The sequence below is a fragment of the Cyprinus carpio genome, chromosome A7, assembly GCF_018340385.1.
Source record: "Cyprinus carpio isolate SPL01 chromosome A7, ASM1834038v1, whole genome shotgun sequence".
NCBI classification, from domain to species: Eukaryota; Metazoa; Chordata; class Actinopteri; order Cypriniformes; family Cyprinidae; genus Cyprinus; species Cyprinus carpio.
The window spans coordinates 16249366-16276827 of NC_056578.1; the positions used below are offsets into that span (position 1 = coordinate 16249366).

The following is a 27462-nucleotide window of genomic DNA, read 5'->3' on the forward strand; positions in this document are numbered from 1 at the left end:
AGTTAAGGCCACAGTAATGCCCGTTAGCCATATGTTTGAGGAGACACTTTACATGTCATGGGAAGAGCTACTACAGCCATGTACAAAACGGTAATGAACCGCCCGTTGTATATCACCCAGCGCTGCCAGCAGTCAGACAGTTGGCCCGTGCTTGCTGATCAAGCCTGACGGACGAAAAAAGGCCTCTAAGTGTTCTAGATAAAAGCTTTCACTTTGGTCAGTTTCAGAATATTAATATTTCAGCACATCGCCTCACCTGACATAAATACTGAACGCCCTTTAATAACTGCCTTCTAGTCTGCTGTTTGGAAGTTTATCATAGTGAAAGCTTATGTGGAAGATTCTAGAAAGGTAACATAAATGGGATTAAGGAGAGGTTAAAATCATCTACTGGGGCTGTTGGTGGGGGATATTAAATATTGATTTGTCCCGGTGTAACGACTGAGCTGAAGATTGAGGCTAAGTGCTGCTTACAGATGAATCAATTCATCTTTTAATACAAAGTGTGTCTGTAGAACACAATGCAATGACCTGCATCCCTTTTTCTCTCGCACAGAGCCATTTCTCTCTCTCTGAGATGGAAGAGTGTCTCCTTTGAGTCTTCTGTCTTTTAGATGCATGTGTAAAATATTCATGTTTTAGTGTTTGCTTGCTTGTTTTCTATTTGTCTTTTTTCCCTTTGATGTCCCATCAGTAAAAGAAAGCTTTTATGGGACCTCCAACTATTTGCTTTTTTCCCTCTAAATATTTATTAAAAGTGTTACTGTCTACTGAGGGCAATTATTCTATTTTCTTATTTATTACACATGCAAAAGTACACTGCATTGTACATTTCTTGATCCATTTTATGCACTAGTTTTTAAACTACTTTGTTTGATTTTACATTTTCAAATTGAATTTCACAAGCCATCTAATGATGAGGTTCCACTCTGGAAAGGGCCCAGATTTTGATTTCAGATATTTCGCCCTTGCTAATAACCTACTTTTCGACAGATGTTGCAGTCCGGCGGGGGCTGGCGAGGAAATAAAATATAGTCTTGTGCTGACACTTCCCAAACTGGAATCAAAGGGTGAAAGGCCAGTGTATTAACCTATTGAGAATCCACCGGCCTCCCTGCCCCCTCCTCTCACCTACATTATTGATGAGTGGAATATTCACTTTTCTCAAATCCCTGAGCACAGGGCCACAAACATTTAAATGGAGCCTTGCTCACTCTCCTCGAAATTCTCACCCCCTACTTTTTGACCCAAAGCCAATGTTTGCTCTCGTTCCCTCCCCACATGTGAGTGTTAGGGGTCTATTCACGCTTCCCTTTACAAAGACTTGGGGTATAATCTTGTCTGGTCTGCAGCCCTGGAAGCAATTTTCTACCCCTTTTTCTGCTGCTGTCTTGGAAATTGCCAGCATAGGTTATTTTTGGCCGCAAAGTAAATCCTGCCATACATGGCTTTGGCCGTCTAAAATTTTATTATCTTCTGAACTCAAGCACTGCCCATAGCCAGAGAGTGCCATTGTTGAGTATTGCTTCCATTAATTCTTTGTTCCATTTATTTGGGTATATAAATAGTGCCTTTTTCAGCAATGCGTGATGGTGGGCGCATGTCTCAGGCTAGGTTTAAAACAATGATGTGCACTTACTCTTCAGTTTTTTTTTTCACCCTTAGATAAGACATGGCTGAAGCTCAGCTGATTTTACACTGTGGTTGTGTAAAATCACACAAATGGCCAAAACAGGGCACTCATTCAAAAATGCAAAAAAAAGGCCCTTTACTCTAGACCTGTGAGGCTCTGCTTACGCCGGATATCCCGCAACAAAGCCGGTGTAAAGAAAAGGCTACAATAGGTCATTTATGTGCCACCATATTTGGAGAGAACCCCTCTGAACAGGTGCATAAAGAACCCTCTGTCTCCCAGATCATGCGATTCAGAGTATCCATTATTTTAAATAGATTGTGTGATAAGAGCAGAGAAAGCAAGGTCCTTCTTGACAGATCCTTGAGGACCCAGTGAACAGTTCAGGGTCATTTAAAGTAGAAAACCTAACAGCAGCAGTATAGAAAAGCAGCATTGCAGAGTTTCTTTTACAGCTGAGGGATGGACATTTATAAAATGCTTAATTTCCTCCGTGATGTCAAATGGTCAGATGTTGTGGGTAAATTTCTCTGTTTTATAAGCAAGCAAGTAGTCGGTTTAACATGGCTATGGTTTAAGGTTTGTCTTTTTTTGACTATAAGTAGATGTCACAGTTCTCTCATGACGATGTTTTCAGATAAAGTGGTACTGCCAGGTAAAAAAATAAATAAATAAATCCAGGATTGGATGCCCAGCAGTGGAGGGAAGTCGCAGCTTTAAACGCATTCTGCCAGCGCCTGCTCTGGGAGCCCAGAAGCTTGGACTACTGCTCGAGTATAAAAACTGAGTGACCGCATGAAAGGAACTCTGGGCTCAGTGCACAACTGCATGTGCTTTAGACTAAACGTTTCAAAACTACCAACTACTGGAAAGCTGAACAATTATAAATAACATTGTGATTGGTTACTGCAGGAATTGAAAGCAGATGAGGGGCGAATTAGACATATGCTGCAGGGCCTTACTTTCAATACAGACAGCTGAAGCAAACTATACCAAGTATACACACACTCATTGTAATAGGCTTTCAAAGCCTCTCTTTATTTATTCTATCACTTGGATCTCTCAGCCAGGTGTGGAACTGACAGAACACACTGTATTTGTCAGCATTCAGAATCCAGGCAAGGTCATAGAACAAACAGTTATTCACTTGCCCATTGTGTTTTTTCTTCTTTTTTTTTCTTTCTTTTTTTTTTTTTTTTTTTTTTTTTTTTACCAGGTTATGATATTAGCCATGTGTACTTGGGCAACTGTAAAGGCAGATTACAAAATTGACATGCTTGTGCGGCCAAGATCAGTCTTTGGTTGTCTCACAATTGCTGTTATCTGGACCCAGCTGGAACAATTCAAGGCCATATGGCTGAAGCCGGGCTATTTTTACCAGAGGAAAAGCGTCACTCTATGGCAGTGTGATGTGTAAGTACAGGGTAGACACCAGCACAATGCGCTTCTGCCCAAAATACACGGAATCTGCGGGCAGCGCTGCAGTCTTCAGGCACATGTTCTGCGGCCGGCCTGATTAAAGCCCTCTCCTCGCTCTGGCTCCCCTCCAGATGTTCAGAAGTTCCACCAGCCTTGCCATCAGCCCTTCTGTGTTATTACTTCACCATGCAACCCTCCTCCGTCGAAACAAAATGCATTCTGTAACCGAATTTGAGGATAGAGGGGAAAAAAAGGATAGTCGAGGGTAGATTATTGTGGGTGTCTTTTTCCACTTCAGCTTAGGACTGTGTGGTTATAATTTTAAATGTGGGAATGAAGGGCTGCATGCTGAACTCATTTGAGGGAAGGGCCAGCCATGCGCCAGAGAGGTCGTGGTTAGCTTGGGAGGGGCACAACGTGTACCATGACATCTGTTCTTTTTTGCATTGTTTCTTTTTTTCTCATTTCCCTAACCACACTTTCCCTTTCTCCTTCTCTCTGTTCTTGCGAAGACTTTAAGCTCTTGCCATCTCGCTGCCGTAATGCAGATTATAAATATCCTTTATAGCACAATGGTCACTGAGATCTGCTGGTGAGCATTTGCCTGGCTGGACAGTCCTTTTTCAAGGAGGTATATACCCTTTACTTCTATTTTGTGGCAAAGTGATCAGTAAAAATTTTATGACACCATAAAATAATAAAAATGCCATTGATTTATCACAGCGTTTGATGCAGACAGTAGTAAATATGCTGTAGCCTTATTTCTTTTTTGAGTCTTCAAACAAAAAGCCTGATGTTATGCATATAAATTATTTCTCTTGATAATGCTACAATATAAATTACAAGTTACAACCAATAAGTATATAAAACATAGTATATTCAATTTAATGGAAATTCATTGTACTATGTTTGAAGGTGTGCACATCAGTTTTTATGTTCATATTCACTTTCTCAATTACAGACTCTTTAATGCGCACTGTAAACAGTGTTACTATCTCATGTGGATATCAGCACTTCCTAGGCATGAATGAACTCTCTAGCTCACTCTATTAAGTTAGACCCAAGACAGTGAAGTGTCTAATCTTGTTTTCATGTACAATAGCTCCTGTTTGGCTCATTCTTTAATTATTGTTCTGGAAAATTAGTTTAGTGCCTAATCCATTTTTTAATGAAACTCAGTGATTGATGCTCCTTGTTCCCCAAACTGATGTTTAATGATCATGACTTTATAAAAGGAGTTGATTGATCAGAGTAAGCCAACAGAGTGGGAAGGACCTCCACACACACACTCTGCAGTTGTTGGGCCCTTCCCCAGTGGACAGTCCACGGCACATCGGCCATTGCTCGTGCGACTAATCGCACATCAGTCAATTTGTCATTGGGTGCTGCGGCTCTTTCATTAAGTGCAATAATACGGTCTGGTGATGAATACAGCAGCGTAGGAGGCTTCACACGGAGCGTGGCACACCAAGCTAGCTCTCCAACTTATTTTTACAAAGCCGCATGAGCCCAGCGGGAACTGCTACATATGTCATAATTAGAAAACACTTATATTTAAATAAGCAAGGCAGAGTCAAGACGGGCAGCTCTTAATGACAGGCCATAAGCAGGTAGTGGTTAATTGTACATCACAATCACTCAGATGGCCATAAATAATGATTGTTCCATCAAGCGTGGTGGTTGGAAATTGCAATACTCTCTCTACAGCTCGTCTTTCTGTCCCTCTGATGCTTGTGCTGTGTTTTTTGAGTACTAATAATAGTTTTCAGAGGAAAAAAGTCAGCAACAGATACTTGTATTTATTTTTGGGAAAGTGGCTGTTATAAAGTAGGCAAATAAAAGATAATTCTGACATTTTATAATGAATGAATTTGTGGTAGTTTAAAGCAGCATTTATTGTTTTAAGGCCTGCTTTCAATGGAGAGTAATAGTGCAACGTTATTTGAGGCAAATAAACATGCTGGATTTTCTAAACACAATGTACATTACCATTCAAAGGTTTGGGATTGGTAAGATTGTTTTAAATGTTTTTAAAAGGTCTTATATGCTCAAGGCTACATTTATTTGAACAAATATACAGTAAACAGTAATATTGTGAAATATGAAAGAAATAATTATTTTATTATTATTTTGATCAATTTAATGTGCCCTTGCTAAATAAAAGTGTTAATTTCTTGCAAAGAAAACTTACTGACCCCAAACTTTTAAACAGCAGTGTAAATATCCATATGAAAATAGTTAAAATAATTGGCTTCACTTTATTTTGATGGTCCCTTTAAAGGGGTGATGAGATGAGAAACCCAATTTGCCTTGATCTTCTGTCATATAAGAGATCTTTGTACCATTAAAACTTCCTGCAATTTCATATCTTAAAACATCCTCCCCATTATAAACAAATCATTTATTTAATCAAGCTCCAAATAAGGCTCGTTTGGATCCTATGGGGCAAGGTGACATCACCTATCACCAGTCGTTTGCATATGACTGCCTCCAGCGCAAGACAACTACGTCTAATTTTGCATCATCACATCGTTGTCACGTCCATAGGTGTTCAGGCGACGTGCAGCGAGTGGGTCTGAAGAAGTAGCTATTACAATAAGATTGCGATGACACGCAGATGTGCCATTTCTGGCTGTGGAAAAACAACATGTACTTACACATGTTCAGTTTATTTTTTGCAAACCTCTCAGTCACATCAGTGTTAATTTATGCGTATCTTCACTACATTTCACAAATGACTGTTTTGAGAACAAATCGCAGTATGATGCTGGCTTTGCCAGAACACTTTTGCTCAAAGATCAGGCCGTGCCGACTATTCTGGACCCGACAACGAATCCGCAAACTCTAAGTAGTATATTTCATATAAAAACTACTTTTTAAAACAGTAATTGTAGTTTAATTCATAATGAAACAGTGCACGTGTTTTGACTAGGTGGTGTTAATAATTCATGCATAGGCACTTATATTAGCCAATCAAAGCAGTGGGCAGTTACACTAAACTTTTAAAGTGGAAAAACCCCCAAAACCAACTGTTGGAGTCAGAGGATGAGAAACAGGGTGGAAAAATGTCATAAATCACAAAATTTTTCGTCCATAAAACTATAGTAATATTATAATTGCACCTAAGGGAACAAAACAAACCAAAACCCCTTTAACACATTCTGTTGACTTTAAGTAACGTTGCACCTATACCTACTAACTCTCATTAAATTGTCACTAAAACATTAATAGACAGGGTTAAAGTTGTCACTTAGAATAAGCTGACATGTACTTGCAAAGTTACTTATTAGTAACTTAAAGTTAATTAGTTACTAATTAGTTACTTAAAGTTACTTAAGTTACTTAGAATGTCTACTGACTATCAAGAGCTAGCAGATATTAAGCAGAAAGTCTTCTAATACTCTAATGTGAGTTAGTAGACATGTAGGTGCAACATTATTTACTGTCAACAGAATGTTCAAAAGGGACCATCAAAATAAAGTGTTACCAAATAATCTATTATGGGCCTAACTGACATAGAAAAAAGGCATGTTTGCACTGAAAAGAATGACAGTTATATCATTTAATTATTTACAGGGCTAGTTAAGTGCATTTAGAACCTTTTGTAAACTTGATTGCAGGTGGTTAGTGAACGTCACACAGGTTTTTATGCTGAAATACCAAATACTTGAAATCTTAAGTGAATTTGCCCCTCAGTGATGATAAAGTCTGTTTAAAGTGACAACAGCAATAAGCACAGAATCATCCTGAGTAATCCACTATTGTAATGAGCTATTGACAAGTTGAGCTAGAGTGATAATCTTTTGCCGTGTGAAGAGCTTCCACGCTCCACGGGCTCCCCAGTGGCAAAAAGAACAGAAAACAAACAAACGAGCAAAACGTCCAAAGCAGCACAGCTGAAAGATTAATGTGTACGTTGGTATCTGTGTCTGCGTCTGTGGCAGGGGAGCTGTTAGCATTGTGTTGGGAGGCTGCCCAAGTGTTTGTTCAAACTGTGTGTGATAGGCATTCTCTAAAGAAAAGACAATTCAAGCACACCTTTTGCCTGAGATTGAATGCACACCCTGGGAGAAGAACAAACGCTCTGGGGCCGACTCACCATTATTCGCTCTGCTTTTAGCATCTTCCTGCCCTGATCAGAGGGGGGAGAGATTACTTGTATCATGTGGAGTCAAAGTGTCCATCTCCTCCTTGAGTCTTTAGAGAGAGCGAGACGGGCCTCCACTAATGCCCTGCTGCACTCACGGCAGAACTAGGTCATTTAACAATGGGCACGAGCAGCAGTCGGCCCTCTTCTTCTGCATAATACATTAAGTCTAATGTGCTGCAACCATTCAGGAGGGCCCCCCAAAAGCTGTTATTTTATTCTGTAAATGCACACGGACATGACATTTAATATTGTTGCATGGGCGAGGAATGACAGGGGTTTATTGTGCATCAAGTGCGACATGATGCCAAGTTTAATCTGAACAGAAAGCTACACGACAAAAGGGAAAACATGGCATGTTCCTCCAAGCATGAGCCTTGAATAAATGATAGACAGGAAGCTCAGGGCAGCAGAGACAGAGGCATGTACTGCAAAGATTAGAGAGCGAAAAGAAAAAGGGAAAAAAGCTGAACATTTCACTGGAGGTCCCAGGCTGCATTGTGTGCTCAGGATCTTTCAGTGTGTTGTTTCCTTTTTAGTAGAGTGTTCCAGACTCTTATCGGTACAAGTCCCTGCAGATGAAGACAGTAAGAGACTTTAGCTGTGATAAAGATGACTTAACATGGGCCGGTCAAAATGCATGTGAAGAGCATGTGTGTCCTGCAGGGTTGTGCGCCATTCAGTATTGAATTCGAAGTGCCTTTAAAATTTTTGAATTGTAATTTAGGTAGAATTAAAATCGAATGAACTTTAAAGAAATTAATATAACTGCTATAAATTTAATTTTTAATGATACATTTGGATATAATATAAATATACAGTAATGGATATATATTTGTGTGCCTGTGTGCATACTGTATAGAGTACACATAAAATAACTGAATTAAATAATAAGAATAAGAATAATAATTGAATAATAATAATAATTAGTAGAAGTAGTAGTAGTAATTTGCTACATTTATTAAATTAATTATTTAATATTATGGTCATTGTAGAATTGTGGAAAAACATAATTTCCCAGACTGCTCTATTTTAAGCAACATGAAGCTGGCAAGTTTCATGTTAAGTTAAAGACCTAAATGAATTCAGTTTTCTTAATCACACATTTTAGTATGCAATGTGGTGCATAAAGACAAACCACTAAATGTCTGTAGACAGGAAGCTGTATTTGAACACAATTTGTTTTGTCATTTTTGCAGGAGAGGTCTCATTACGATAACCTGGGCCATCACCTGGGCAAACTAGGCGAGGATGGAAAGATTGGTCACAGAGTCATCGATCTCACCAGGCCAGAGGATTTCGAGGGTAAGTATCTATTTGTGGTGTTTGAAAACATAACATGACTGCCCTAATTCTCTTCGTTGTGCTTTGTACCCTTGCGTCTTGACTCCAGTGAGAAATGAGGTCAGGTACAGTCCAGTCACATGATCAGATTGATTGGATCCCACGGTTGCTTGGCCAGTGTCAGGGAAAGCTGATGGGGGTAATGCAGTGAGCAGGGCTGTATTTAAAGTTTTCACAGCTAGTTCTTGACGACAGTGCTGGCCCTTCTCCAAGACCAGGCTCTGTTGCCACGGCTCATGTTTGATGTGCTGGGCGTGGAGGTGTAAACGATGATAGAACTTACATGACAAGTCGTCAGCTCCTTTTGTCACACTGTTCATAAACAACACGCTAATATGCGCCAGTGTTTTCCTGTGTGAAATAATTGTAACAGTTCCCATGGAAATCTACAGCCAATATATGAAGAAATAAAAACATTTTAATTAAAGTTTCATATAATTATATGTTTTTTTAACAATAAGCCTTTAAATCCACTGAGTGAACAATAGAATTTTTTATTTTTATTTATTTATTTTTTTATTGTCGTAAGATGATCAGCCTCGCATAACTCTGTTTGTTTATGAGCCTTCGAAAGCATAAATTATTTTTTTTGGCTGCGTATAAATCAAATCTGTAAATAGAGGTTTAGAGATGCAGTTTTTTCTGGTCTGGCATGATCTGCTCTAACCAGACCAGAGCAGATTCCCGCCAAGAAGCCTGTCCCACCCCTCTTAGATCAGTGAGAAAGCTGGGTCCTCGGGTCCTCCAACACAGTGGGAATCCATCTCCTGTGGGCTCCAGAACAGTCAGGGGCAGGGTTGAGGTCACCCAGCCACCCAAGTGATGCAGAGTTCCTTTAAAGTCCTAAGTGGAGGTGAAGGAGTGGAGAACATCCCGTCAGTTTACTCCCAGAACAGACAGGATTAGAACGCCACAGAGGTTTCTCATCTTAGTGGACAGGCACCACTGTGAGCTCTCAGAGTCATCCCCATCTCCATCTTCCCGCAAACACATCGAGATGAAAGATGTGAACTGCATTTTATGATGATACGCCCCACATTAAATAGTCTCTTTTACAAGGAGAATGTGTTTGCCCGTTGGGAAACATGGAGTGTTTACTTGTGTGTTTTTGTGTTTAGAGCCTTTTTTGATAGACCAAGTCAAACAAATTCCATTCCTCTCCCTGAACATTTGAGGAATGTGAGCACTGTGTATTGCGATACCTACGCTTAAAAAAGGCAACTCTTCATCCTGTTTATTTGCCACTTGTCTTTGTTTTATTACACTACTCTGTTGAGAAGCTTTGGGGCTTTGTCAATATAAGCTAGCTATTTTTTTAATGCACTTTAAATGATTTATCAGCTAAGTAGGAAACTACCATTTGAGAATTAAATTTCTTGACACACTAACAGGGCAAACAGACTCATACAGTAACTGCCATGGAGAGCAGAGGAAAATTACTGAGTGGGTCCGTAATGGCCGTGTGCTTCCTTGTACTGAGGTCCTGCCCGCTGAAAAGGCACGTTATATTGGAAAAGGCTCAGGGTGTAAAACAGCTCTCTGTCACTGCTGTAACTCGCAGAAATCTTTAGGTTGCTAGAACTAATATTTGCAAAGCATGCAGCAACCAAATTAACAGCTGCCAAAGCTCTAACGAGAGAGAGGCTGTTGGAAAATAACGGTGGGGTATGGAAATAGATAGAATTTCCTTCATTTCGCAAAAAGCCACGAGCCACATGCATCAGCTCACCGCAAAGTCATTAGGTCTTTTTAAGCTCAGATGAAAAAACATTAACTAATACCACAAAAGGCTTTAGTATGGCCCCTTTGTTCATTCACATATGGCAGTGTATGAGTTTTGTTTGCTGAAAGTCTGGGGTCGTGCATGTGTTTAAACTATCTCTGTCAGACGGGGGTCTTAGCAGAACAAAGGATGTGTTGAGAGATTCCAGGGGCAGGAAGTCGAGGTAATATCAGCACACTTTTGAGACAATGCCGGCCAAAATGAATGTTGGCGAGGATTGTATTGCCTTTACTATGTGATCTCTCAACTATGTTAATGCTGTATTATTTATGCATATGGTTTAATTGTGGCAAGGTTATCACTGAATTATTATAGGGTAGCAATCTGAGGTTCACTGCAGTCAAAGCAAAGGAACCGAAAGCTCAATCAGACATTTTTGTGTGTTAGACGATCATTTTATGAAGGAGTATGATAAACGGCACCATATTATGTCATAATAAGAACACAGAATATGCAAGGATCTACACTACTATTCAAAAATTTGGGGTCGGTACGATTTTTCTTTTCATTTTTTTATTTATTTGTTTTAAATAAATCTTTAAAGGCTTTGTATGGCCATCAAGGCTGCATTTATTTGATTAAAATTACAGAAAAACAGTAATACTGTGAAATATTATAACAATTTTAAATAACGTTTTTTTATTTTAATGCATTTTAAAATATCATTTATTCTTGTAATGGCAAAGCAAAGCTTTCAGAAGCCATTACTCTTTAGTCTTCAGTGTCACAAGATCCTTCAGAAATTATTATAATATGCTAATTTGCTTTTGTGGAAATCATGATACAGGTTTTTTTTTTCAGGATTTTTGGATAAATAGAAATTTTAAAATTTCAAAGAGAAATCTTATGTAACATCAAACATGTCTTTACTGTAATCAATTCAGTGTGTCCTTGCTGAATAAATGTAATTAAATAAATATTACTGACTTCAACCTTTTGAATGGTGATGAATATGGAAGCCCATTTCTGCCACAGGTTAAAAAATACAACTTAAAAACTTTTAACTTTTAAACTTTCAGTAAAAAAAAAAAAAAAAAAACCTACCAAATTTGAGTCACCAACTTAAAATATTACCATTTTTATTTTTTTTCTGAGTTAGAAACTCGTGTGTTTGTGTCTTGTGTCTGTCTGTGTTTTCCAAGCGTTCCCCTGCCGGTTCTTTATTCAGTTTTTCTGTCTCTATAGTCTGCAATTCATCCCAGGACTCCTTTCATCAGCAGTCTCTAAAATGGTGTAGTGCGAAAAGGAATTTAGCATGGCCCTCTTCAAGATCTTACAACATCCAGGGCAAGATGCATGAGAAACAATAGCTTACAGAAACATGCGCTAACAAGACGCGCTTTTGTCCGTTTATACTTCTCTCACACACAGTGCAGAATTCCAAATATCCAGCTGGGTGCAACTCAACAATTGGCACATTACAGTGGTGGGCTTCAATCACATGTAAGCTGTAATGGTTTAATTAGCAGAATATGAGTGCTGACATGAATGGGAGAGCAGAGCATTGTGTCGTATCTGTCTGTGCATATTAGGAGAGATCCCATTGTCAGCACTGAATACCTTTGCAGAAAGGCATCTCTTTCTTTATTGGATTGTCCGCAGAGGGCCTGGCAGGTTTGCGTGATTGTTGCTTGTTTCTCCAAGCAGATTCTTGAGTGACAGTCTGTGTGTGCCCTCAAAACAAAAGGCTAGCTGCAGCCTTTTGGCTCCGTTCCGCGTGCTGTCGAGTCTGGGCCTGCTGCAGGCAGGTGTGCCGGTCCACGGGGCCCCTTTCGCTCGTACACTTCCACGCGAGCACTCTCTCTCTTTCTCTATAATTCATACAGTCCCCCTCCACTCTCCCTCCTGTTCACCGGGAGAGACAAATTAAATAGAGATTCTTGTATCGCTCTGTCATGTTGGGCACTGGGTCTCATAAATCACAATAAAGTCGATTAGAAGCCTCCTGCCGTCTCGCCCGCCCACCCTCACGCACCTCAGGGGGTCTCCCATGGCATCCTGAAACATCTGCATTTATTTACACAATAACACACCTAACTAGGTGCTTCCTAAAAGAGCCGCCCTGGGGAAAAAAATGTCAATTAATGCTAATTTGTAAATGTCAGAAGCATGTAAGCTTTCTTATTAAACAACAACAAGCTAGAAAAAAAGCAGAGGGTTGTAAATTGCATGTTGTGGATGCGGGGTGACGTCGCACGAGCCTACCTCGCTGCCAACTCTTAGGCTGCTTTTGATTAAGGCACATCATGATTGCAATGGCGGGGGGGGGGGGGGGGGGGCACGGACCACCCGTGTCTGCGAGCGAGGCTCCGTGCCAGGGGCTGCTGCTCGTCTCGTCCCGCAGAGCACCGGCACTCTGTAATTCGGCTCTTATTCCTGCAGTCCGCTCAAATGACTGAGAGCGCTGTATCTGTCTGCTGACACACTACAGCAACAATAGGGCATGAGATGATTAATACAACCAACCCCGGTTGCTCTCGCCCTCTCTCAGTGAAACAGAGAAATTAATCCGATCTGCAATTTAAAGTCCAGCTGCTGGGTTCCGGCATATAAGCTGCTCACCTCTGCCTATATCTGCACGTATGCCAGTATATAAATTGCTGAATCAGTGTCAGTGGTAAAGTAATGGCACGGGGCGAATCGTAAATTAGAGGCGGCCATCCCCCTCCCCCTGAACAGACAGTGGCGGTCGTGTCTGGGTGAGGTAGCCGAGTGAGTGAGCTGGGGATGGCAAGGTAATGAATGCCTTCATCTGGCCCCGGCAGTCAGCAGATTGCCCAGCGTTGATGGATACTGTCAGCCCTACGCCACACTACATTTCATTGCACAATAAACATGGCTGTCAAAGCCAAACAAAGTGAAATCAATTTATCCTGCACGGTGAGCGCGTGCTAAATGAAATTAATGTACTGTGTGGGGAACGCCGCCACCGTATAATCCCAACGGAAGGGGCTGGGATGAGGCGGCTGCTTGTAGTGTGTTTGGTGGTACAAAGTTGTGGAGAGGCAAGATCAGAGAGACCCTGACTGATGCACCATGACTGTGTGTAGCTGGGCAGCCAGATAAACAGCAGTCCTTTCTGGATTATTATGATTGTTAAACATGACATGTGTAAATGGATCTTTTGGACCCTGGGCAAAGCCGTTCTGCCCAGCAGGGCCTGGAGGATAGAGCCTCCTGCTGGCTGCCTGAAATTTAGACTTGGTTCTTTTTCTCTCTCGGGGCCCCAATGTGGCACATGAATAGAGTGTGTGAATAGAGAAGGTAACTCTCCAACATTGCCTATTTTCCAACTCCTCCTCCTTAGAGCAACGCGCTGACCTCTGAATAATCTCGGTATCCCAGTGCTTTGATAGCGATGTAGTGCCAAGATCCATTACTTAGCTAGAGATTTTATTTTGTTTATCAACACTAGTGATAATAGAAATCAAAAGCAGGTACAGTGTGCCAAGACTTGAAGTTTCAGGGTCCTAATGAATACACATCACATGTGGATGATGAAATATTCATGACTGATTCCAAGCCTTCTTATCCAGTTTTTGGATCATTAAAGATGTACCGTAGCATATGGGAAGGCTTTTTTTTTTTTTTTTTGGTTTGTTTGTTTTATTTTTCAAGCCTTGTTTATCAACATGTTTTTGTTTGTTGAAATATTCATACAGCTTTTATTTAATTCTTTCACATCTTACATATAAAAGGAAGCAAATGCACAAGCAAACAGAATCATTTTCACTCTGCTGTAAAGTTAAATACAGAAACTGGGGGACACACATGCTGATTGTGAATGGCCTGATTGAGGAGCTACACTCCTTTAAGTCTGTTTGCTCTGTATCGCACTCACACCAGGCCACATTCACTAACTCTGCATAGGAATAAATGTGTAAAACCTCTGATCATTTTAATAGAAAAACATATTTTTAATGTATTTTTTTTATCTGTTTATTTTATTTTATTTAACTTTACTATACTTTACTATAATATACTACGTTTTTACTATACTATACTATGTTTTGTCAGGACATTGGCAGTGATCCTCTCTTCTAATTTTACCTCTCTTACACAAACACCTTTATGCCACATTTGTTATTCAGAGCATTACCGTTATTACTCATAGCAGGAGAAACATTACGACAGTCATCCAGAAATGTACGGCTGTTCGAATGTACGAACGTTGTGACCCAGACAAAATATTTAAACGGCATTATAGTCAGGGTCCTCCTCGTCTGGTTTCAGCTAGTTTTCAGTCATCAGGATTTCCTCGACCCACAATGCTGTCTTGTTCTACACTGCAAAACAAGGGCTTGTCCCATCCAGTTCTGGGATGGGCAGCCTGGAGTATAAGGTACAGTTGCAGGCCTCTCAGGATCTCCAAACCCAGCTTCTTCTGGTTCAGCTCCATTCACTCTGATGTGCTGATGGATGCACTGCACTACTAAGTTGATTAACGGTCTGCACTCGCTCTCTCCTTCTTGCTCTGGTGTTCCTAGGGTGTAAGGAACTGAATGGCTCTGCAGATAAACTACATCAGTATTATTGTTGGCCAACAGGAGGCGCCAGCACTACCGATGCACGGGTCTACAGGGAACCCCGAGGAAGGAACAGCAACGAACCTCACATCAAACGGCCCATGAACGCCTTCATGGTCTGGGCCAAAGATGAGCGCCGCAAAATCCTTCAGGCCTTCCCAGACATGCACAACTCCAACATCAGCAAAATCTTGGGTAAGTCAAAGCCCCCAAATCATTTACATTTACATTTATGCATTTAGCAGGTGCTTTTATTCAAAGCGACTTACAGTGCATTCAGGCTATACATTATTTTTTATCAGTATGTCACGACCAGCAGTAATGGCCATCTGTGTTAGCCTTTCCGTTTACAATTAAGCCATGCTCCATAAGAATAAACTCAACTGGTATCCAGGGAACTATCGTAGAGTGCTTCAAAAACTGTTAAAAATGTCTTTGCTTGTTTTGGATCACACTAACCCAATATCTTTTTTAACACAGCTATTTAAACAGTCATTTTACTTATTAAAATTACTTTACTTTCTTTCAAAGTAACTACTCAATGAATGATAAGCTCAGTTTCTATCCAAGTTCTGAAATAACTATTAGCAAAACAAAACAAAAAAAAAATCGAGGCAAAGTCACATGACTTGATGTGCGTTTAGAAATGAATTAAATCTGTTTCCATTGTAGTTTAAGTGCATGTCATCTGATATAATAATGTATCAAGTGAGCATAAAATTAAAATGCTAAAAATAAAACAAACAAAACACACACACACACACACACACACACACATAGATTGGAACATGGTTAATGGAAGTTTGTACGTGGGATTTACAAATTCCCTCCAAAGAAATTCCCAAATCCCTCCCCCCAAAAAATCTTTAATAATATATCCTTATAAAGACACTTATAATATCAGCATGAATCAGGACAGCAGAAACACTGAACCTCTGTTCAGGTAAAAGGAGGGTCTGTTTTTACCAAACTTAAACAGCCCACTGTTTTGGACCGAAACCAAGACTTACAAGGCTGAATTGGACCATTAAGAAAGGCTGAGTGTTATGTTGATTGACTAGATATTTCAGCTGTAGCACACTGGACCTTGAATTGCACAAAATATGCAAATGTATATCACCACGCCAGCTCTTTCCACTCTTTAATTAACAGTCAATAGACAAGCATCTCAGCATTACATAGCTACTAAGCAAAACATATGCTGTGAATAAGATGTTCAGGCTATTACCACACCTGCCTAATCTTCTTTTGCAAGTAATTCCACACAATTCAATGCATCTCAAACAGATGAGCGCGGTTAAACTTGATGGCTTGATGCCTGCAGGAGCAGCTCAATTAGATGGATTTAGTGGCTGTCACGTGGGCAGTGTTTGTCATGAAAAATGACAGGGCTAAATGGGTCTTGTCCCAAAGTCCAGAGAGTCAATAGATCACAGCAACTAAAAGACCCGTCAGCCCGGATGTTTCTGAACGCTGGAGATATTTACTAGCCTGTTGTTTTCCCTAATGCAGAAATGGTAACAGTAATGCTGTTACCCTCCATTCACAAAAGCAGTGCTTGCCTCAGAATAATGCAGTTATTTTGGTGTACATTGTTTTTTAAGCTCATTTTGTCTCTAAATGTAAAAATACATTCAAATATCACTATTTTCTATATTGGTTTTATTAAAATATATTGAATTCATACATATATTTTTATAATAAATAAAAATTTAAATATAAAATATAATTAGAAGTCATTCTTTCTCCATGAATTTTTTTTTAATTAATTTTATTAAATTGTATATAATTAAAAAAGTTTAAAATAAAATGTAGCTATAAAATATAATTAGACTTTATAATTAGAATTAGTAATTATAATTTCTCCCTCCTAACCTGTGGTCAACAGGATCTCGCTGGAAGGGCATGACAAACCAGGAGAAGCAACCATATTATGAGGAGCAGGCACGACTCAGCAAGATCCACCTGGAGAAGTATCCCAACTACAAGTACAAGCCCCGACCCAAGCGCACCTGCATCATCGACGGCAAGAAGCTGCGCATCGGCGAGTACAAGCAGATGATGAGGTCGAGGAGGCAGGAGATGAGGCAGTTCTTCACTGTGGGGTAGGTGCACGGTGGAAAAAACGCTATGAACAATAGCAGGCAGCCGTCCAAGATGCCCTGCCCTCTCTTAAACCCCTATACACTGTTAATAAAGCCAGCTAAGAGCTCTCACAATAGGCAGGTAATGACTCCATACCATGTGCCAACTCCTGGTGGGAAGCCAGTGACCATTTAATCAAGTTGATTGGAGTAATTCAACCACTTAGCTCATTTGTCACATTATACGGCCCTCGCACTTAATATTAATATACGCTTCGAAGCAATGAGGGCACAGCCTTTTGTTGTCTACACACTCCCTTTGTGATTATATGCTGTGGTAAATTTATTTTTTCTCAAAGGAAGGGAAATGCACTATACGGCCCTGGGTTGAATCCCATTGCCTGAAAGTAGTGGTTTATCACATTTAGATGGTAACAGGGGGCAGCGGGACTCACGTAGCCATTATTTTAGGATATTAGAGTCGAGTATGAATGTAGAGAGGGCTGCAGGGCAGATGTTTGGAGCTCAACTCTATAATTTACTGCATGTGGTGAGTGAAGAAAATGCCTGCTCCAGGTGTTTCCACTTCAACAGCAAGAAATACGAGCGCTGGAGTATCAATCAGCCTGTTAAAGATCAGGAGACTGTGTCTCTACCAACCAATTGGCTTTGTCACCCTGAAAGAAATGAGTGTCATTTTCACAATCGTTCCCAAATCGTTGTTGCTGATTGGGAATCATTTTTACAGGACTACTGGCTGGGCACGTTCCATTCAAGCCAGCGTTTAAAACCCCACAAGCTCTATGCTTTCGTCCAGCGTTTTGTGTGCTTCTGTACATTCTTTCCATTCTCAAATTCCCCGAGACCGTAATTGTTTTCCTTGTGAAGCGTTAAACTTGTCATCCGTCTCTTAAAAGCTCTTAAGCTTTTCTGAGCATTGTAAAAAGCAAAAGTGCACACTGGCACTTCATAAGCGTAAATGTGTCTGTTTCTTCACTTCTGTATCAGGCAGCAGCCACAGACGCAGATCCCCATCTCCACCAGCGCAGGTGTCGTCTACCCCGGCGCCATAACCATGGCGACCACTACTCCCTCCCCTCACATGACGTCAGACTGCTCCAGTGCCTCGGCCAGCCCCGAGCCCACCATCCCCGTCATCCAGAGCACCTTCAACATGAAGATGGAACCGGGCACCATGGTGTCTAACCACCCCGTGAACGGAGAGGACGAGATGGACATGTACGAGGACTTTGAGGACGAGCCCAAATCGGACTACAGCAGTGAGAATGACACACAGGAGCCGGTCAGTGCCATCTAAGGCAAAATCAGCCAGCGAAGAATATCCTTTTATTAGAGGGAAGACTGAAGAAGATGAAAAAGAGAACAACAACAACAGAAATCAAAAAACTTGTTTCTGATGATATATATTTTGGGAGCCAGCATGCAGATGTGGCTCCTGCAGATTTAACAGCTATTGGTCTTAAGTGTTTCTCCAGAGTGTGAAACATTTTGATTGTGTTTTATTTTGGCTTTGTTTTTTTTGTTTTTTCCTTTTTTTTTAATTGTTATTTTATTGAAAAAATTTCTTGTGTTTTGATCATGGACAATTTAGGGTACTTCCTACGACATTTTTGAATAATAGGACTTGACTATGATTGAAACATTTCATATGAATGCATAACTTACAGTCTTACTTAAATTCAAATGGATTTACACATGTATTTTTTTTCTTTTGAAGCGTACATTACTGTTTTCGACGGGGTTCTATATCTCACTCAGGTATGCTGTACCAGCCAACAGCTTGTGAATGTTTTTAATCAGAACTATTTAAAATGAAAAAGACGACACTTCATTTGACATTTCATAATACGATAAAACTGAAGAAATCCTTACATTTGCCGAACCATAGAGGGAAGGCCTAAAACTCCCCATTATTATTGTTCTTGTTGTTGTTGTTATTACTATTATTACTACTACTACAAGTCCAGATGTGCCAAACATATCATAAGCTTCCTGCTCTTAAATCTTAAATTTGAAAGTCTTAAGGGAGAGACTGCATGAGTCTTAGACAATCCTTGCCATCTTATCTACAAAGCCCACTTTTTTCCCTCCTCTCTATTGACTACCATGTCCAAATGCTCAGGAACTAAGAATGCCATAGTTCTCCAGGAGGTTCAATGCAGTGATCCCCTGACCACCGCCCTCATCTTCTCTCAGTAGTCTAGTTCAGTCTTACCCACTCGGTTCTTAATCACAGTGTTTGTAATCAGGCCGGAATACCAATGGGCCAAATGGCATCCAATCTGCAGAATTGGACAGGCAAGGAAAGGCAGCTTTGGTGTATTACAATCACAAATTGCTGTTGTACAATATGAACGCACACATTCTGCTAAGTCTTTAGCCCCGTTTTCCAGGGCAGCAAGTTTAACGTTTTTTATTTACGCTGAAGTCTTGAAGACATTGTAATCTTAACTGACAGAAATAGTCTTAAAGCAGAGCGTATGCCCTTTGGCCTTCTGCAGTGTGTTCATCATTATGTCTTAAGAGAAAGTCCAGTTTATAAGGATGTTTTTTGCCAGTTATGCAAAGGGTTAAGGAGAAAATTTACTAAACGAACAATGGCACTTATTTTCCAAATTTTTAGTGGGTACTTGGATTTGAGATACTTTGTATTTATTTAAAGATATGTTCAGAAACATACATTTGAAAATGCACAAAGTCAAATCTGCCCTTTTTGTTCTGCAATTTAAATCATTTTACTTGGATTCAATCTTTTTTGAGCACTTGAAAAAAAAAAAGGCAGTCCTGCATTCTACTAAATTATCTTGTTCCGGCAGCAGAATGGATCTTAGGTTGTTTCCATGTGGAAGGACAGCCAAGAAGCAGCCAGCGGTCAGGGCCTCTTGTTTTGGGCTTTGGCCCTACTGAAAGCTCCTACAGGGTGCGAGTGCCATTCACCTCCACTCACCTGACCTCTGCCCAGCGCACACCCTGCCTCAAGGGGCTACCATCTGGCTCCCGGCATCGGCCCGTGCCCAGGAGAAAGGTAGCAAACAATGGAAACGAGGCCCATGTGGTTTATTGTGCCCTCCCTCCATCAAAGCGCTCGCGAAAGGCCGCGGCCAGAAGCAGCCACGAGGTGCTAGCGAGCAGATGGAACAAGTAGATCAAGCTGTGGGGGATTATTAAAATGACTGACGAGTCGGTATCATCTGAAATACGGCATTATTAATGCATGAGTCCCGCTATTTTGCCTTTGCCCTTGAACCTGTCAGTTTCATCAGTAACCCAGAGATTAGAATAGACAGGAAATGTCACAGCGAGGCTGCTGGTCACTGCATTACCTCCAAAGGTCTAAAAGATACCAATGGCTATTTAGCGCTTACTTCTCCCAGCAGTTGAAGCATTGACTTTTCTCCTCAGCGCCCCTCTTTGAAAAGCATTTACTTAATTCGTAGAAGTTTTAAGCACTTCTTTAGAAGCTTGTATTCGTACCTTTTATTTTGTTGGTTTTAAGTTTGTCGTGATTTTTACATAAGGTACAATACTTTGCTGGGTGTCCCTTGACATCCACATTCAGTTTTTTTTTTTTCTTCCCTGATTACAAGCCAACATTTAATGTTTAAAGCTGTTATATCTGTTTGCTGGTGGATTGGTTGATTTGTACGGGATTTGTACATATTTCCTTGACCATGCCAAGCCAGTTCTGTAGGCTGGTAGCAGACAAAAGAACTGTTGTTGGGACTGAAACTTGATTGCGCTTGTATAGATAAAAAAGAAAAAAAAGAGACAATTTCGATCTCACATGGAGACAATGATTCAAAAGTGTTACAAGCACTGGATATAAATGGTATTTTTAGCAATTCTGACTAATGTGAAGCCGTTGTGCGAGGAAGAAAAAAAAAACAGACACGAACAAGTCACCTGTTTGGACTCATGTGAGCACGCCTCACAGTTGCCAGATTTGAATCATTTTTCTTTTGACACATTTTGTTTATTTATGCAAAGACACGTGATGAATGAACACTTTGTTTAAGCTCCAGTGCTGCCTTGGGGAGAAAGAGCAGTAAACTCGACGGAGAGGCTTGCATAGTGACTGTCCAACTGAGACACACCGGACTTCAGTAGCACATTTTTGATGGTCATGTATGTTTGTGTTGTATATTGTATTTGAAGCTCTCTAGTGCATATAGACATTTTATTGTATTTATTAGCCATTATTGGCTCTAAAAGTGTCAGTAGAACAGAATTAAAGGACAATCAGAGAACAAGAATAAAAACAGTGAAATTTCAAAATGGATTGGAGCTCAAAACAAAGTTTCTTTTTTTTTTTTTTAGTTTTTTTTTTTATTGTAAATATAGGAAAATAGAATTCTATTTTTGTTCATGGATACTTACTGAAGTATAAATTATGTATTTTACTTTGTGTGTGTGTGTGTGTGTTTGGTCATTGTACTTAGAAAACAGAACGAAATCACAAACACAATTCACTGTACCTCATGTAGTTGCTGAATTGACTTCCCTGGTGATTGAGTAGTATTGGAGACACAGCTGAGACACCCGGGCATCTCATTTCCATGTGTTTCAGTGATGAACCTCGCACTCCATGCTAAGTTAACCAGCCATTTGCTATGTTGTTAGTGCACTCTGTAGCAAAGGACAAATCTTGAAATCCATGTACGTAATTTTCTTTTTCTTTTCTTTTTTTTTATTTTATAAATTTTCTAATTGTTGAGGTACTTGCTGAAGTTATATAATAATTGGTTTTGTGCCAAATTTGAATGAGAGAACGTGTAATTGTGGGGCATCGGTTGTGGCGTGTCACAGTACAGCTTCATCTGAAAACATACAGTATGTGAGTTTCTCGGTGAGCATATAATCCATTGGGGATGTGCAAATATTTATGATTGTGTGTTTGTTTGTTTTTTGTTTTTTTATGCTGCACAATGCAGACCCACTCTGTGCATTTGCATTTTCGTACAGTATTTTTCTCTGTGTTGCTTCATAGTGTTTAATAGACCATTTCCCATCCAGTAAACAGCAAGTCTAAATGACATTTCTTTTTTAATTCATAACTATCACTGCCATATTAATGCAAAATAGGTACAATAACTGAGGACAAAGCTTGGGAGTTTCTACTTATCTTACTGTAATGTTTTTTTTTAGTATGGACTTTTGTGATGTATATTGTTGGATAATTTTTGTTAATTTAAATCAGCACAATTCACTGACATGCTGGACTGACATGCTAGCTGCTGTTCAGAAGAGTAAAATGTTGCTGTCAGGGACAACGTATGCTGTTGTCAATGCTACTTGCTTTTAGATTTCTGTAGTCTCTCAAGCATCACTGTGTGTGGCTCCTCTGTCGCTAGGTACACACTAGTTACAAATCCCGCTAGCAGCCCGATAACACTTTTCTTTAGGTCTTTTTTGTGTGTGTGTGTGTGTGTGTGTGTGTGTGTGTGTAGAGATCAGTTTCTCAGCAGGTACACAGACCCATGGCAGGTATTATTGTTTGGGCGTTAGAGATATAGAATAGTATCTGTTGCTGCTTTTTGAAAAAAAAAAAAAAAAATTTTAAGTCTAAAAATGTAAATAGTTTATAATAATATCTTGTACAGTCCAGTGTAAAGTTTTTAATTGAACTTAAAAAGGTTGCCATCACATTTGTGTTTACATTCTTCTTTATACAGTACAAAACACAGCTATTTGCTAATGATATTATTGTTAAAAAAGAAAAAAGGTACTAAAAATATTTTTTTGCTTGGCTTTAGTATGTAAACCAGCAAGTCATTGGTTTCCATGTGCAGTATTGACGTGAGGTAAACTAATTAATGCTACAGTTGTATGTCCAGAGACCAGTCTTCTCTGTAATGGTAGTATTATTATATCAAATAAAATAAAAAATAAAACAGATGAGTAACACATTTCGGTGTATTTAGACACCTTAGTGGATTGTACAAATATCTAGGTTGTTCTCCCCACAAGCAGCATTTGGCATATTATGATGTAACACCATTTTTACAGTATATTCTCAATTGACTGATGTACGACGGCAGATGAGGGTGTTCCTGTCTGTTTGCTTATTTACCTCAAGATTTCCTCTTTTTCCATAAAGGATAGAGTACACACACATGACAAAATTGTCTCAACATCACTCCATCTTTTGTACTGCTGTTGACACTTACAAATTAAAGAGACATTTTGTTTTATTTGCTGTGTTGCATTTTCTTTTGTTTAAATAGCATTTGGTTGTGGATATATTCAAAATATTATTTAACCTGAAGTTTTAAAAGTAAATCTTTGAAATTAATTTGACATTGGGAGTTTGTTGTGCTAGGAAATTAATTTACTTAATGTGCCTTAAGCATAATATGAACTGCCATAATAAATGCAATATCTGAAGTAGAAATGCAGCTTGAGAGAATTCAAACATTTACATACTTTTGTGTATGAGTAAGCAAAGAAGTAAACTTCACACATGCAAACTATTTTCATATTATGTGGCAGCCTTGATAACAGATGCCTTGTTTTTTTTCCTTGCACTCATTCCACTGGCAGGTTTCTTAGATGGGCAACAAATGTAATAATAATCATGGCTGACCTGATTCTTATAATTTCTAGTTAGATCTAGCAATCAGAACTATTTAATGGTACAATAAATTAAAATCATTCTACTCTATCAACATTGCACCTCAAAGAGGAACAGTTATTTGTGAGATAAAAAGCATGGGCTAAATGATGAAAAAGAAAATGTCACATCAATTAATATTTTATATTAGCAAAAATAAAAAATAATAATTGATGTCCTTGGACATACATAGCCTATATTTCTAAATTCCCTTCTTGCCAAACAGTGAGCTCTAGGTTCAAGGGTATGAAGTGAACAGGAGTGTGTTTGCATTCTTTCAAATGTAATCACACTAATCTGTGCATACACTCATACGTGACGTTTGCTGCACACCGATTAAATTGCTCGCCAAAAAGCTCAGTTATAATTATATTTTTAGTTATTTGTCAGGTAATTTTTTTTTTCTTTAGCCATGTGATCAGTTTATTGTTACGTGCGTGGATTCAACGCCAATGACGTTCCAGCACGTGGATGGATGAACGCGGGAGAACAGAGCATTTACTAGCGGCGCGTGCAGGTGGGTAGGGTCATACAATAACACGACCAGCGCAATAGCTGAATCTCAGTAAATGGTGGCATTTACATATCACTGCTTAACTAACTCAGACCTGGTAGGTCTGTATTGAAAGAGTCATGTGTTAAATTAAAGATTGTCTCGTATAAATCTGAAAGGGAGAAATCGTAACGCTCGATATGTAGGCAGTATTTATTGGGATATTTACGCTGGAAGGTGTGTATGCATTCACTGGGTCAGCTTCAAAAATAGTTTTAACTGTAGCAAAAATTATGCGTTTCAAAAACGAAAACGCACTATTGTAATCGGGGCCTAAGAGGCTTATTTTATTTAATTATCGTCATATTTTATCCCTCTTTGAAATATGTTATTAAAACGTAATTTTGCCATATCTTTGCACACTATTCTTTAAATTAGATAGGAGATGTATAACATCAAGGTTATGAATATCCCCCTTGAGTGAACTGACATGCCTTAAAGGGACTTAGGCCTTATCCACAGCTATGTTTGCAAAAGCATACTACTCTTGCTGCTGTATATGTTGTGTACTATCTAGACAGTACAGAAGTACGCATATGTTGTATGCAGAAAAAAGCCTACTACAGGTGTCTCAGTCAGTTTCCTAGTTCAGTAGTTAGTGCTAACTAGGGAGTAGTCCAGGGTTTTTTTTCTTTCTTTCTTTCCTTTGTTCTCTCAAGCTGAAAGAAATACCATGCACAACCTCATGGAAACTGAGGCATCTCAGTCCTGCTGTTTAGTTGATCAATGTCTGGCTAGGTTGTGGAATGAGATAAAAACATACAGTATACAGCAAATCTTACTGCATAGATTATTGTATCCCACAATGCAATGCACTAGACCTTCTACAGTATTTCCCAAGTAATTAATGAATTGGACATAACATTAGCTTTGATTTTCAATATCTCGTACTTGATTCATTAATTTATTGGACTGTGAAATGATTAGTGAGTTAAAAATTGAAATAACTGTTTTTGTTTCCAAAAGCATAAATGGACTGCCCTCAAAACATTAAATATGCATCGTGATGTACGCTGCAAATAACTATTTGTACTTTGTTTTCCAGTAAATGTACCTTGTTTTAAATAAGCTTTACTTGAGAAGTAAATAACAAAATTTTGTACTTTATGCTCAAAACAAGGAAAAGTATTCTCCAATAGAGTAAGAAAATGACCTTTTTTTCTTACTCTGTATTGGCAGGTATTAGATTTGGAACTGGAAAGAACACACACTTTCTTCTGTGGATATTTTCATTTGAAAGCTGCAAGCACATTTTCTTTCCTTGCTCTGGCATGAAATGTAAGGAATATAGCGCTGTACACAGACATTCTTCTCTTAATTTGTCAGACTTCTATACAAATATTTCTTTGGCAACCAACAACTGCACTTGTTGACCTTGAGCTTATATTTACCTAATGCTATATTATTTCAGACAGGTTTGATACACATTGTTTATTATGAAACCAGAAATGGAAAACAGGACAGAAAAGTATGGACCCATTATGGTACCCAGTGCATGTCAATAGATAAAGTCAAAATTTACTGTTGACCATTTATTGGTTATCAGCAATGATTTGAGAATAATTTAAGCTTCCATATAGGTCAGGAAATATTTATTTATTTATTTAATTTTGCTTTCTTTGAAATGCAATGTTTTTCTTTCAAAAAATAGCCACATATCTTGTGATTTTCACAATAGAACTGGTCGGGTAACATTGGCAACTGGAGCTTGTTTTCCTCTCAAGGGTACATCATTGCTGCACCGTAACGATACTGTAGATGTGTAGAGTGGCTTGTAAATCTTTCAGAGTAAGTGTGAGGTTAGATGGACCAACTATACCTTGATGCGTCTTCCTAAACACATCAAGCAAATATGTAGAGGCTATTCTTAATGTGTATGTGCTCCTGCTGACTGACTGCAGCATCTGCCAGGAAAATGGTGGAAGTCGTGGTGGAAACCAAGCCCTCTAAACTGCAGGAGTTTTTTCATCTTTTGGATTCCAGCCACTGGGATCTCTCTTTTTGCTTCCAGCTAGCTTCACCTCTTTGACATAGCTCTTTGTGATAAATAATTACTGATGAAATTTAGTGCAAAATGTAATTGTTCAGTAAATAAATGTTTCTGAGTAGCATGTCAAAACTGATATTGATTACATGTCTCATTTTGTTGTAATGTTTTTAATAGTTAATGTCCCCCGGAAGTGATATTTGCCATGAAAAAGCAGATTATCAGTTACTGTCTCTTGAGTACCTGCTTTGGCGTGAAGAAATAAAAATGATCTCAGATAGAAAGGGAAGCTTTTTATCATTTCCCTAAATTCTGTTTGCCATAGTAGGAAAAAGACATGGATCTGGAATAGAACTTACTTCAAAACATTTTTGGAAAACCATTTATGTGTTCCTTTTGTTATCTACATCAATCATTTTTTGTCCAAAGCCAGAGTGCACAGTAAGCTCCTTCCCCTGAGAGCATGCGTAAAATAACCACATTTTAACCATGGTGTGTATAATAGACGCCTGTGTCAGCTCTCTGCTGCTGAAGCGCCCTGCGGTAGATGGAAAATTAGACATATATTGCTGCACAGTAAATCTTATTGTAATTCACAAAGCTTGCATTACAAACCTTTGGCCCTGAAGGCAGCCTTGGCATTGCACATTTGCCCTTGTGCTTCTCTGGGCACATGCAGATGTGGCGGCTGTTGATGTTCTAAAGACATAATTATTGTTATTTCCATGGAACTGGTTTTTAATCCCTCTGATACGGTGCACTTCTCTGCACAAGCCTGTGTTAGGACGTACAGGGGAAGGCTAGGTGGGGGCATTCGTAAGTACGGAGAATGGTGTCTCAGCCTCTAAATGGCCTGTTTGGATGAACTGTCAGAGTGTTAGTACAAACATAGTAGGTGTTTGGGCTGCAAATAATAATTAATACTGTATTGCTGTGTGGAGGCGACAGCCCTGTTATTTAATGACCCTGATGACTAAACATTGGAGGGAGTCGTCTGGAACAATATTTTACTGTTCTGGAAGTGGCGGCTCCATGCTATTGCCACTGAGTCCAGTGAATCAGTCAGGGAGGGCTGTTTCCCTATTTATCTGATTTTCTCATTAAACTTGACTCATGACTTCAATGTACAGATTTGGCTGAAACTCTGCAGGACTGAAGAGTTGCACTTTCAAGCTGTTTATGTGTATGGTTCAAGTAGACATTGCAGGTAACTTTTGTCTATGTATGGCTTTTGTTTACCTCGCGGCTCAGACTGCCATTCAGCAGATGTTCAAGCCCTTAAATGCCTTCCTTTTCGGTTGTTTTTGACTAGTTCGCAGCATGCCAGGCCATGTGTGCTGTTGCTATTCAACTTT

At 39.3% G+C, this 27462-nt stretch overlaps 1 protein-coding gene across 30 annotated transcripts in view; it reads left to right on the forward strand.

Annotated features, from left to right (window-relative positions):
- The window catches only part of LOC109066226 (transcription factor SOX-6-like), a 150932-nt gene extending 127784 nt beyond the window's left edge, over positions 1-23148 (forward strand). For 27 of the 30 annotated variants that reach the window (XM_042759950.1, XM_042759952.1, XM_042759965.1 and 24 more), the window contains 4 exons: positions 8399-8504; positions 14814-15047; positions 16741-16957; positions 17945-23148. In XM_042759950.1, coding sequence (XP_042615884.1) covers positions 8399-8504; positions 14814-15047; positions 16741-16957; positions 17945-18254 — 867 coding nt within the window. In that variant the 3' untranslated portion in view covers positions 18255-23148. The remainder of the gene's footprint in view (positions 1-8398; positions 8505-14813; positions 15048-16740; positions 16958-17944) is intronic. The other 3 variants (XM_042759962.1, XM_042759960.1, XM_042759961.1) reach the window with 1 other exon arrangement.
- The last annotated feature ends 4314 nt before the right edge of the window (positions 23149-27462 follow it).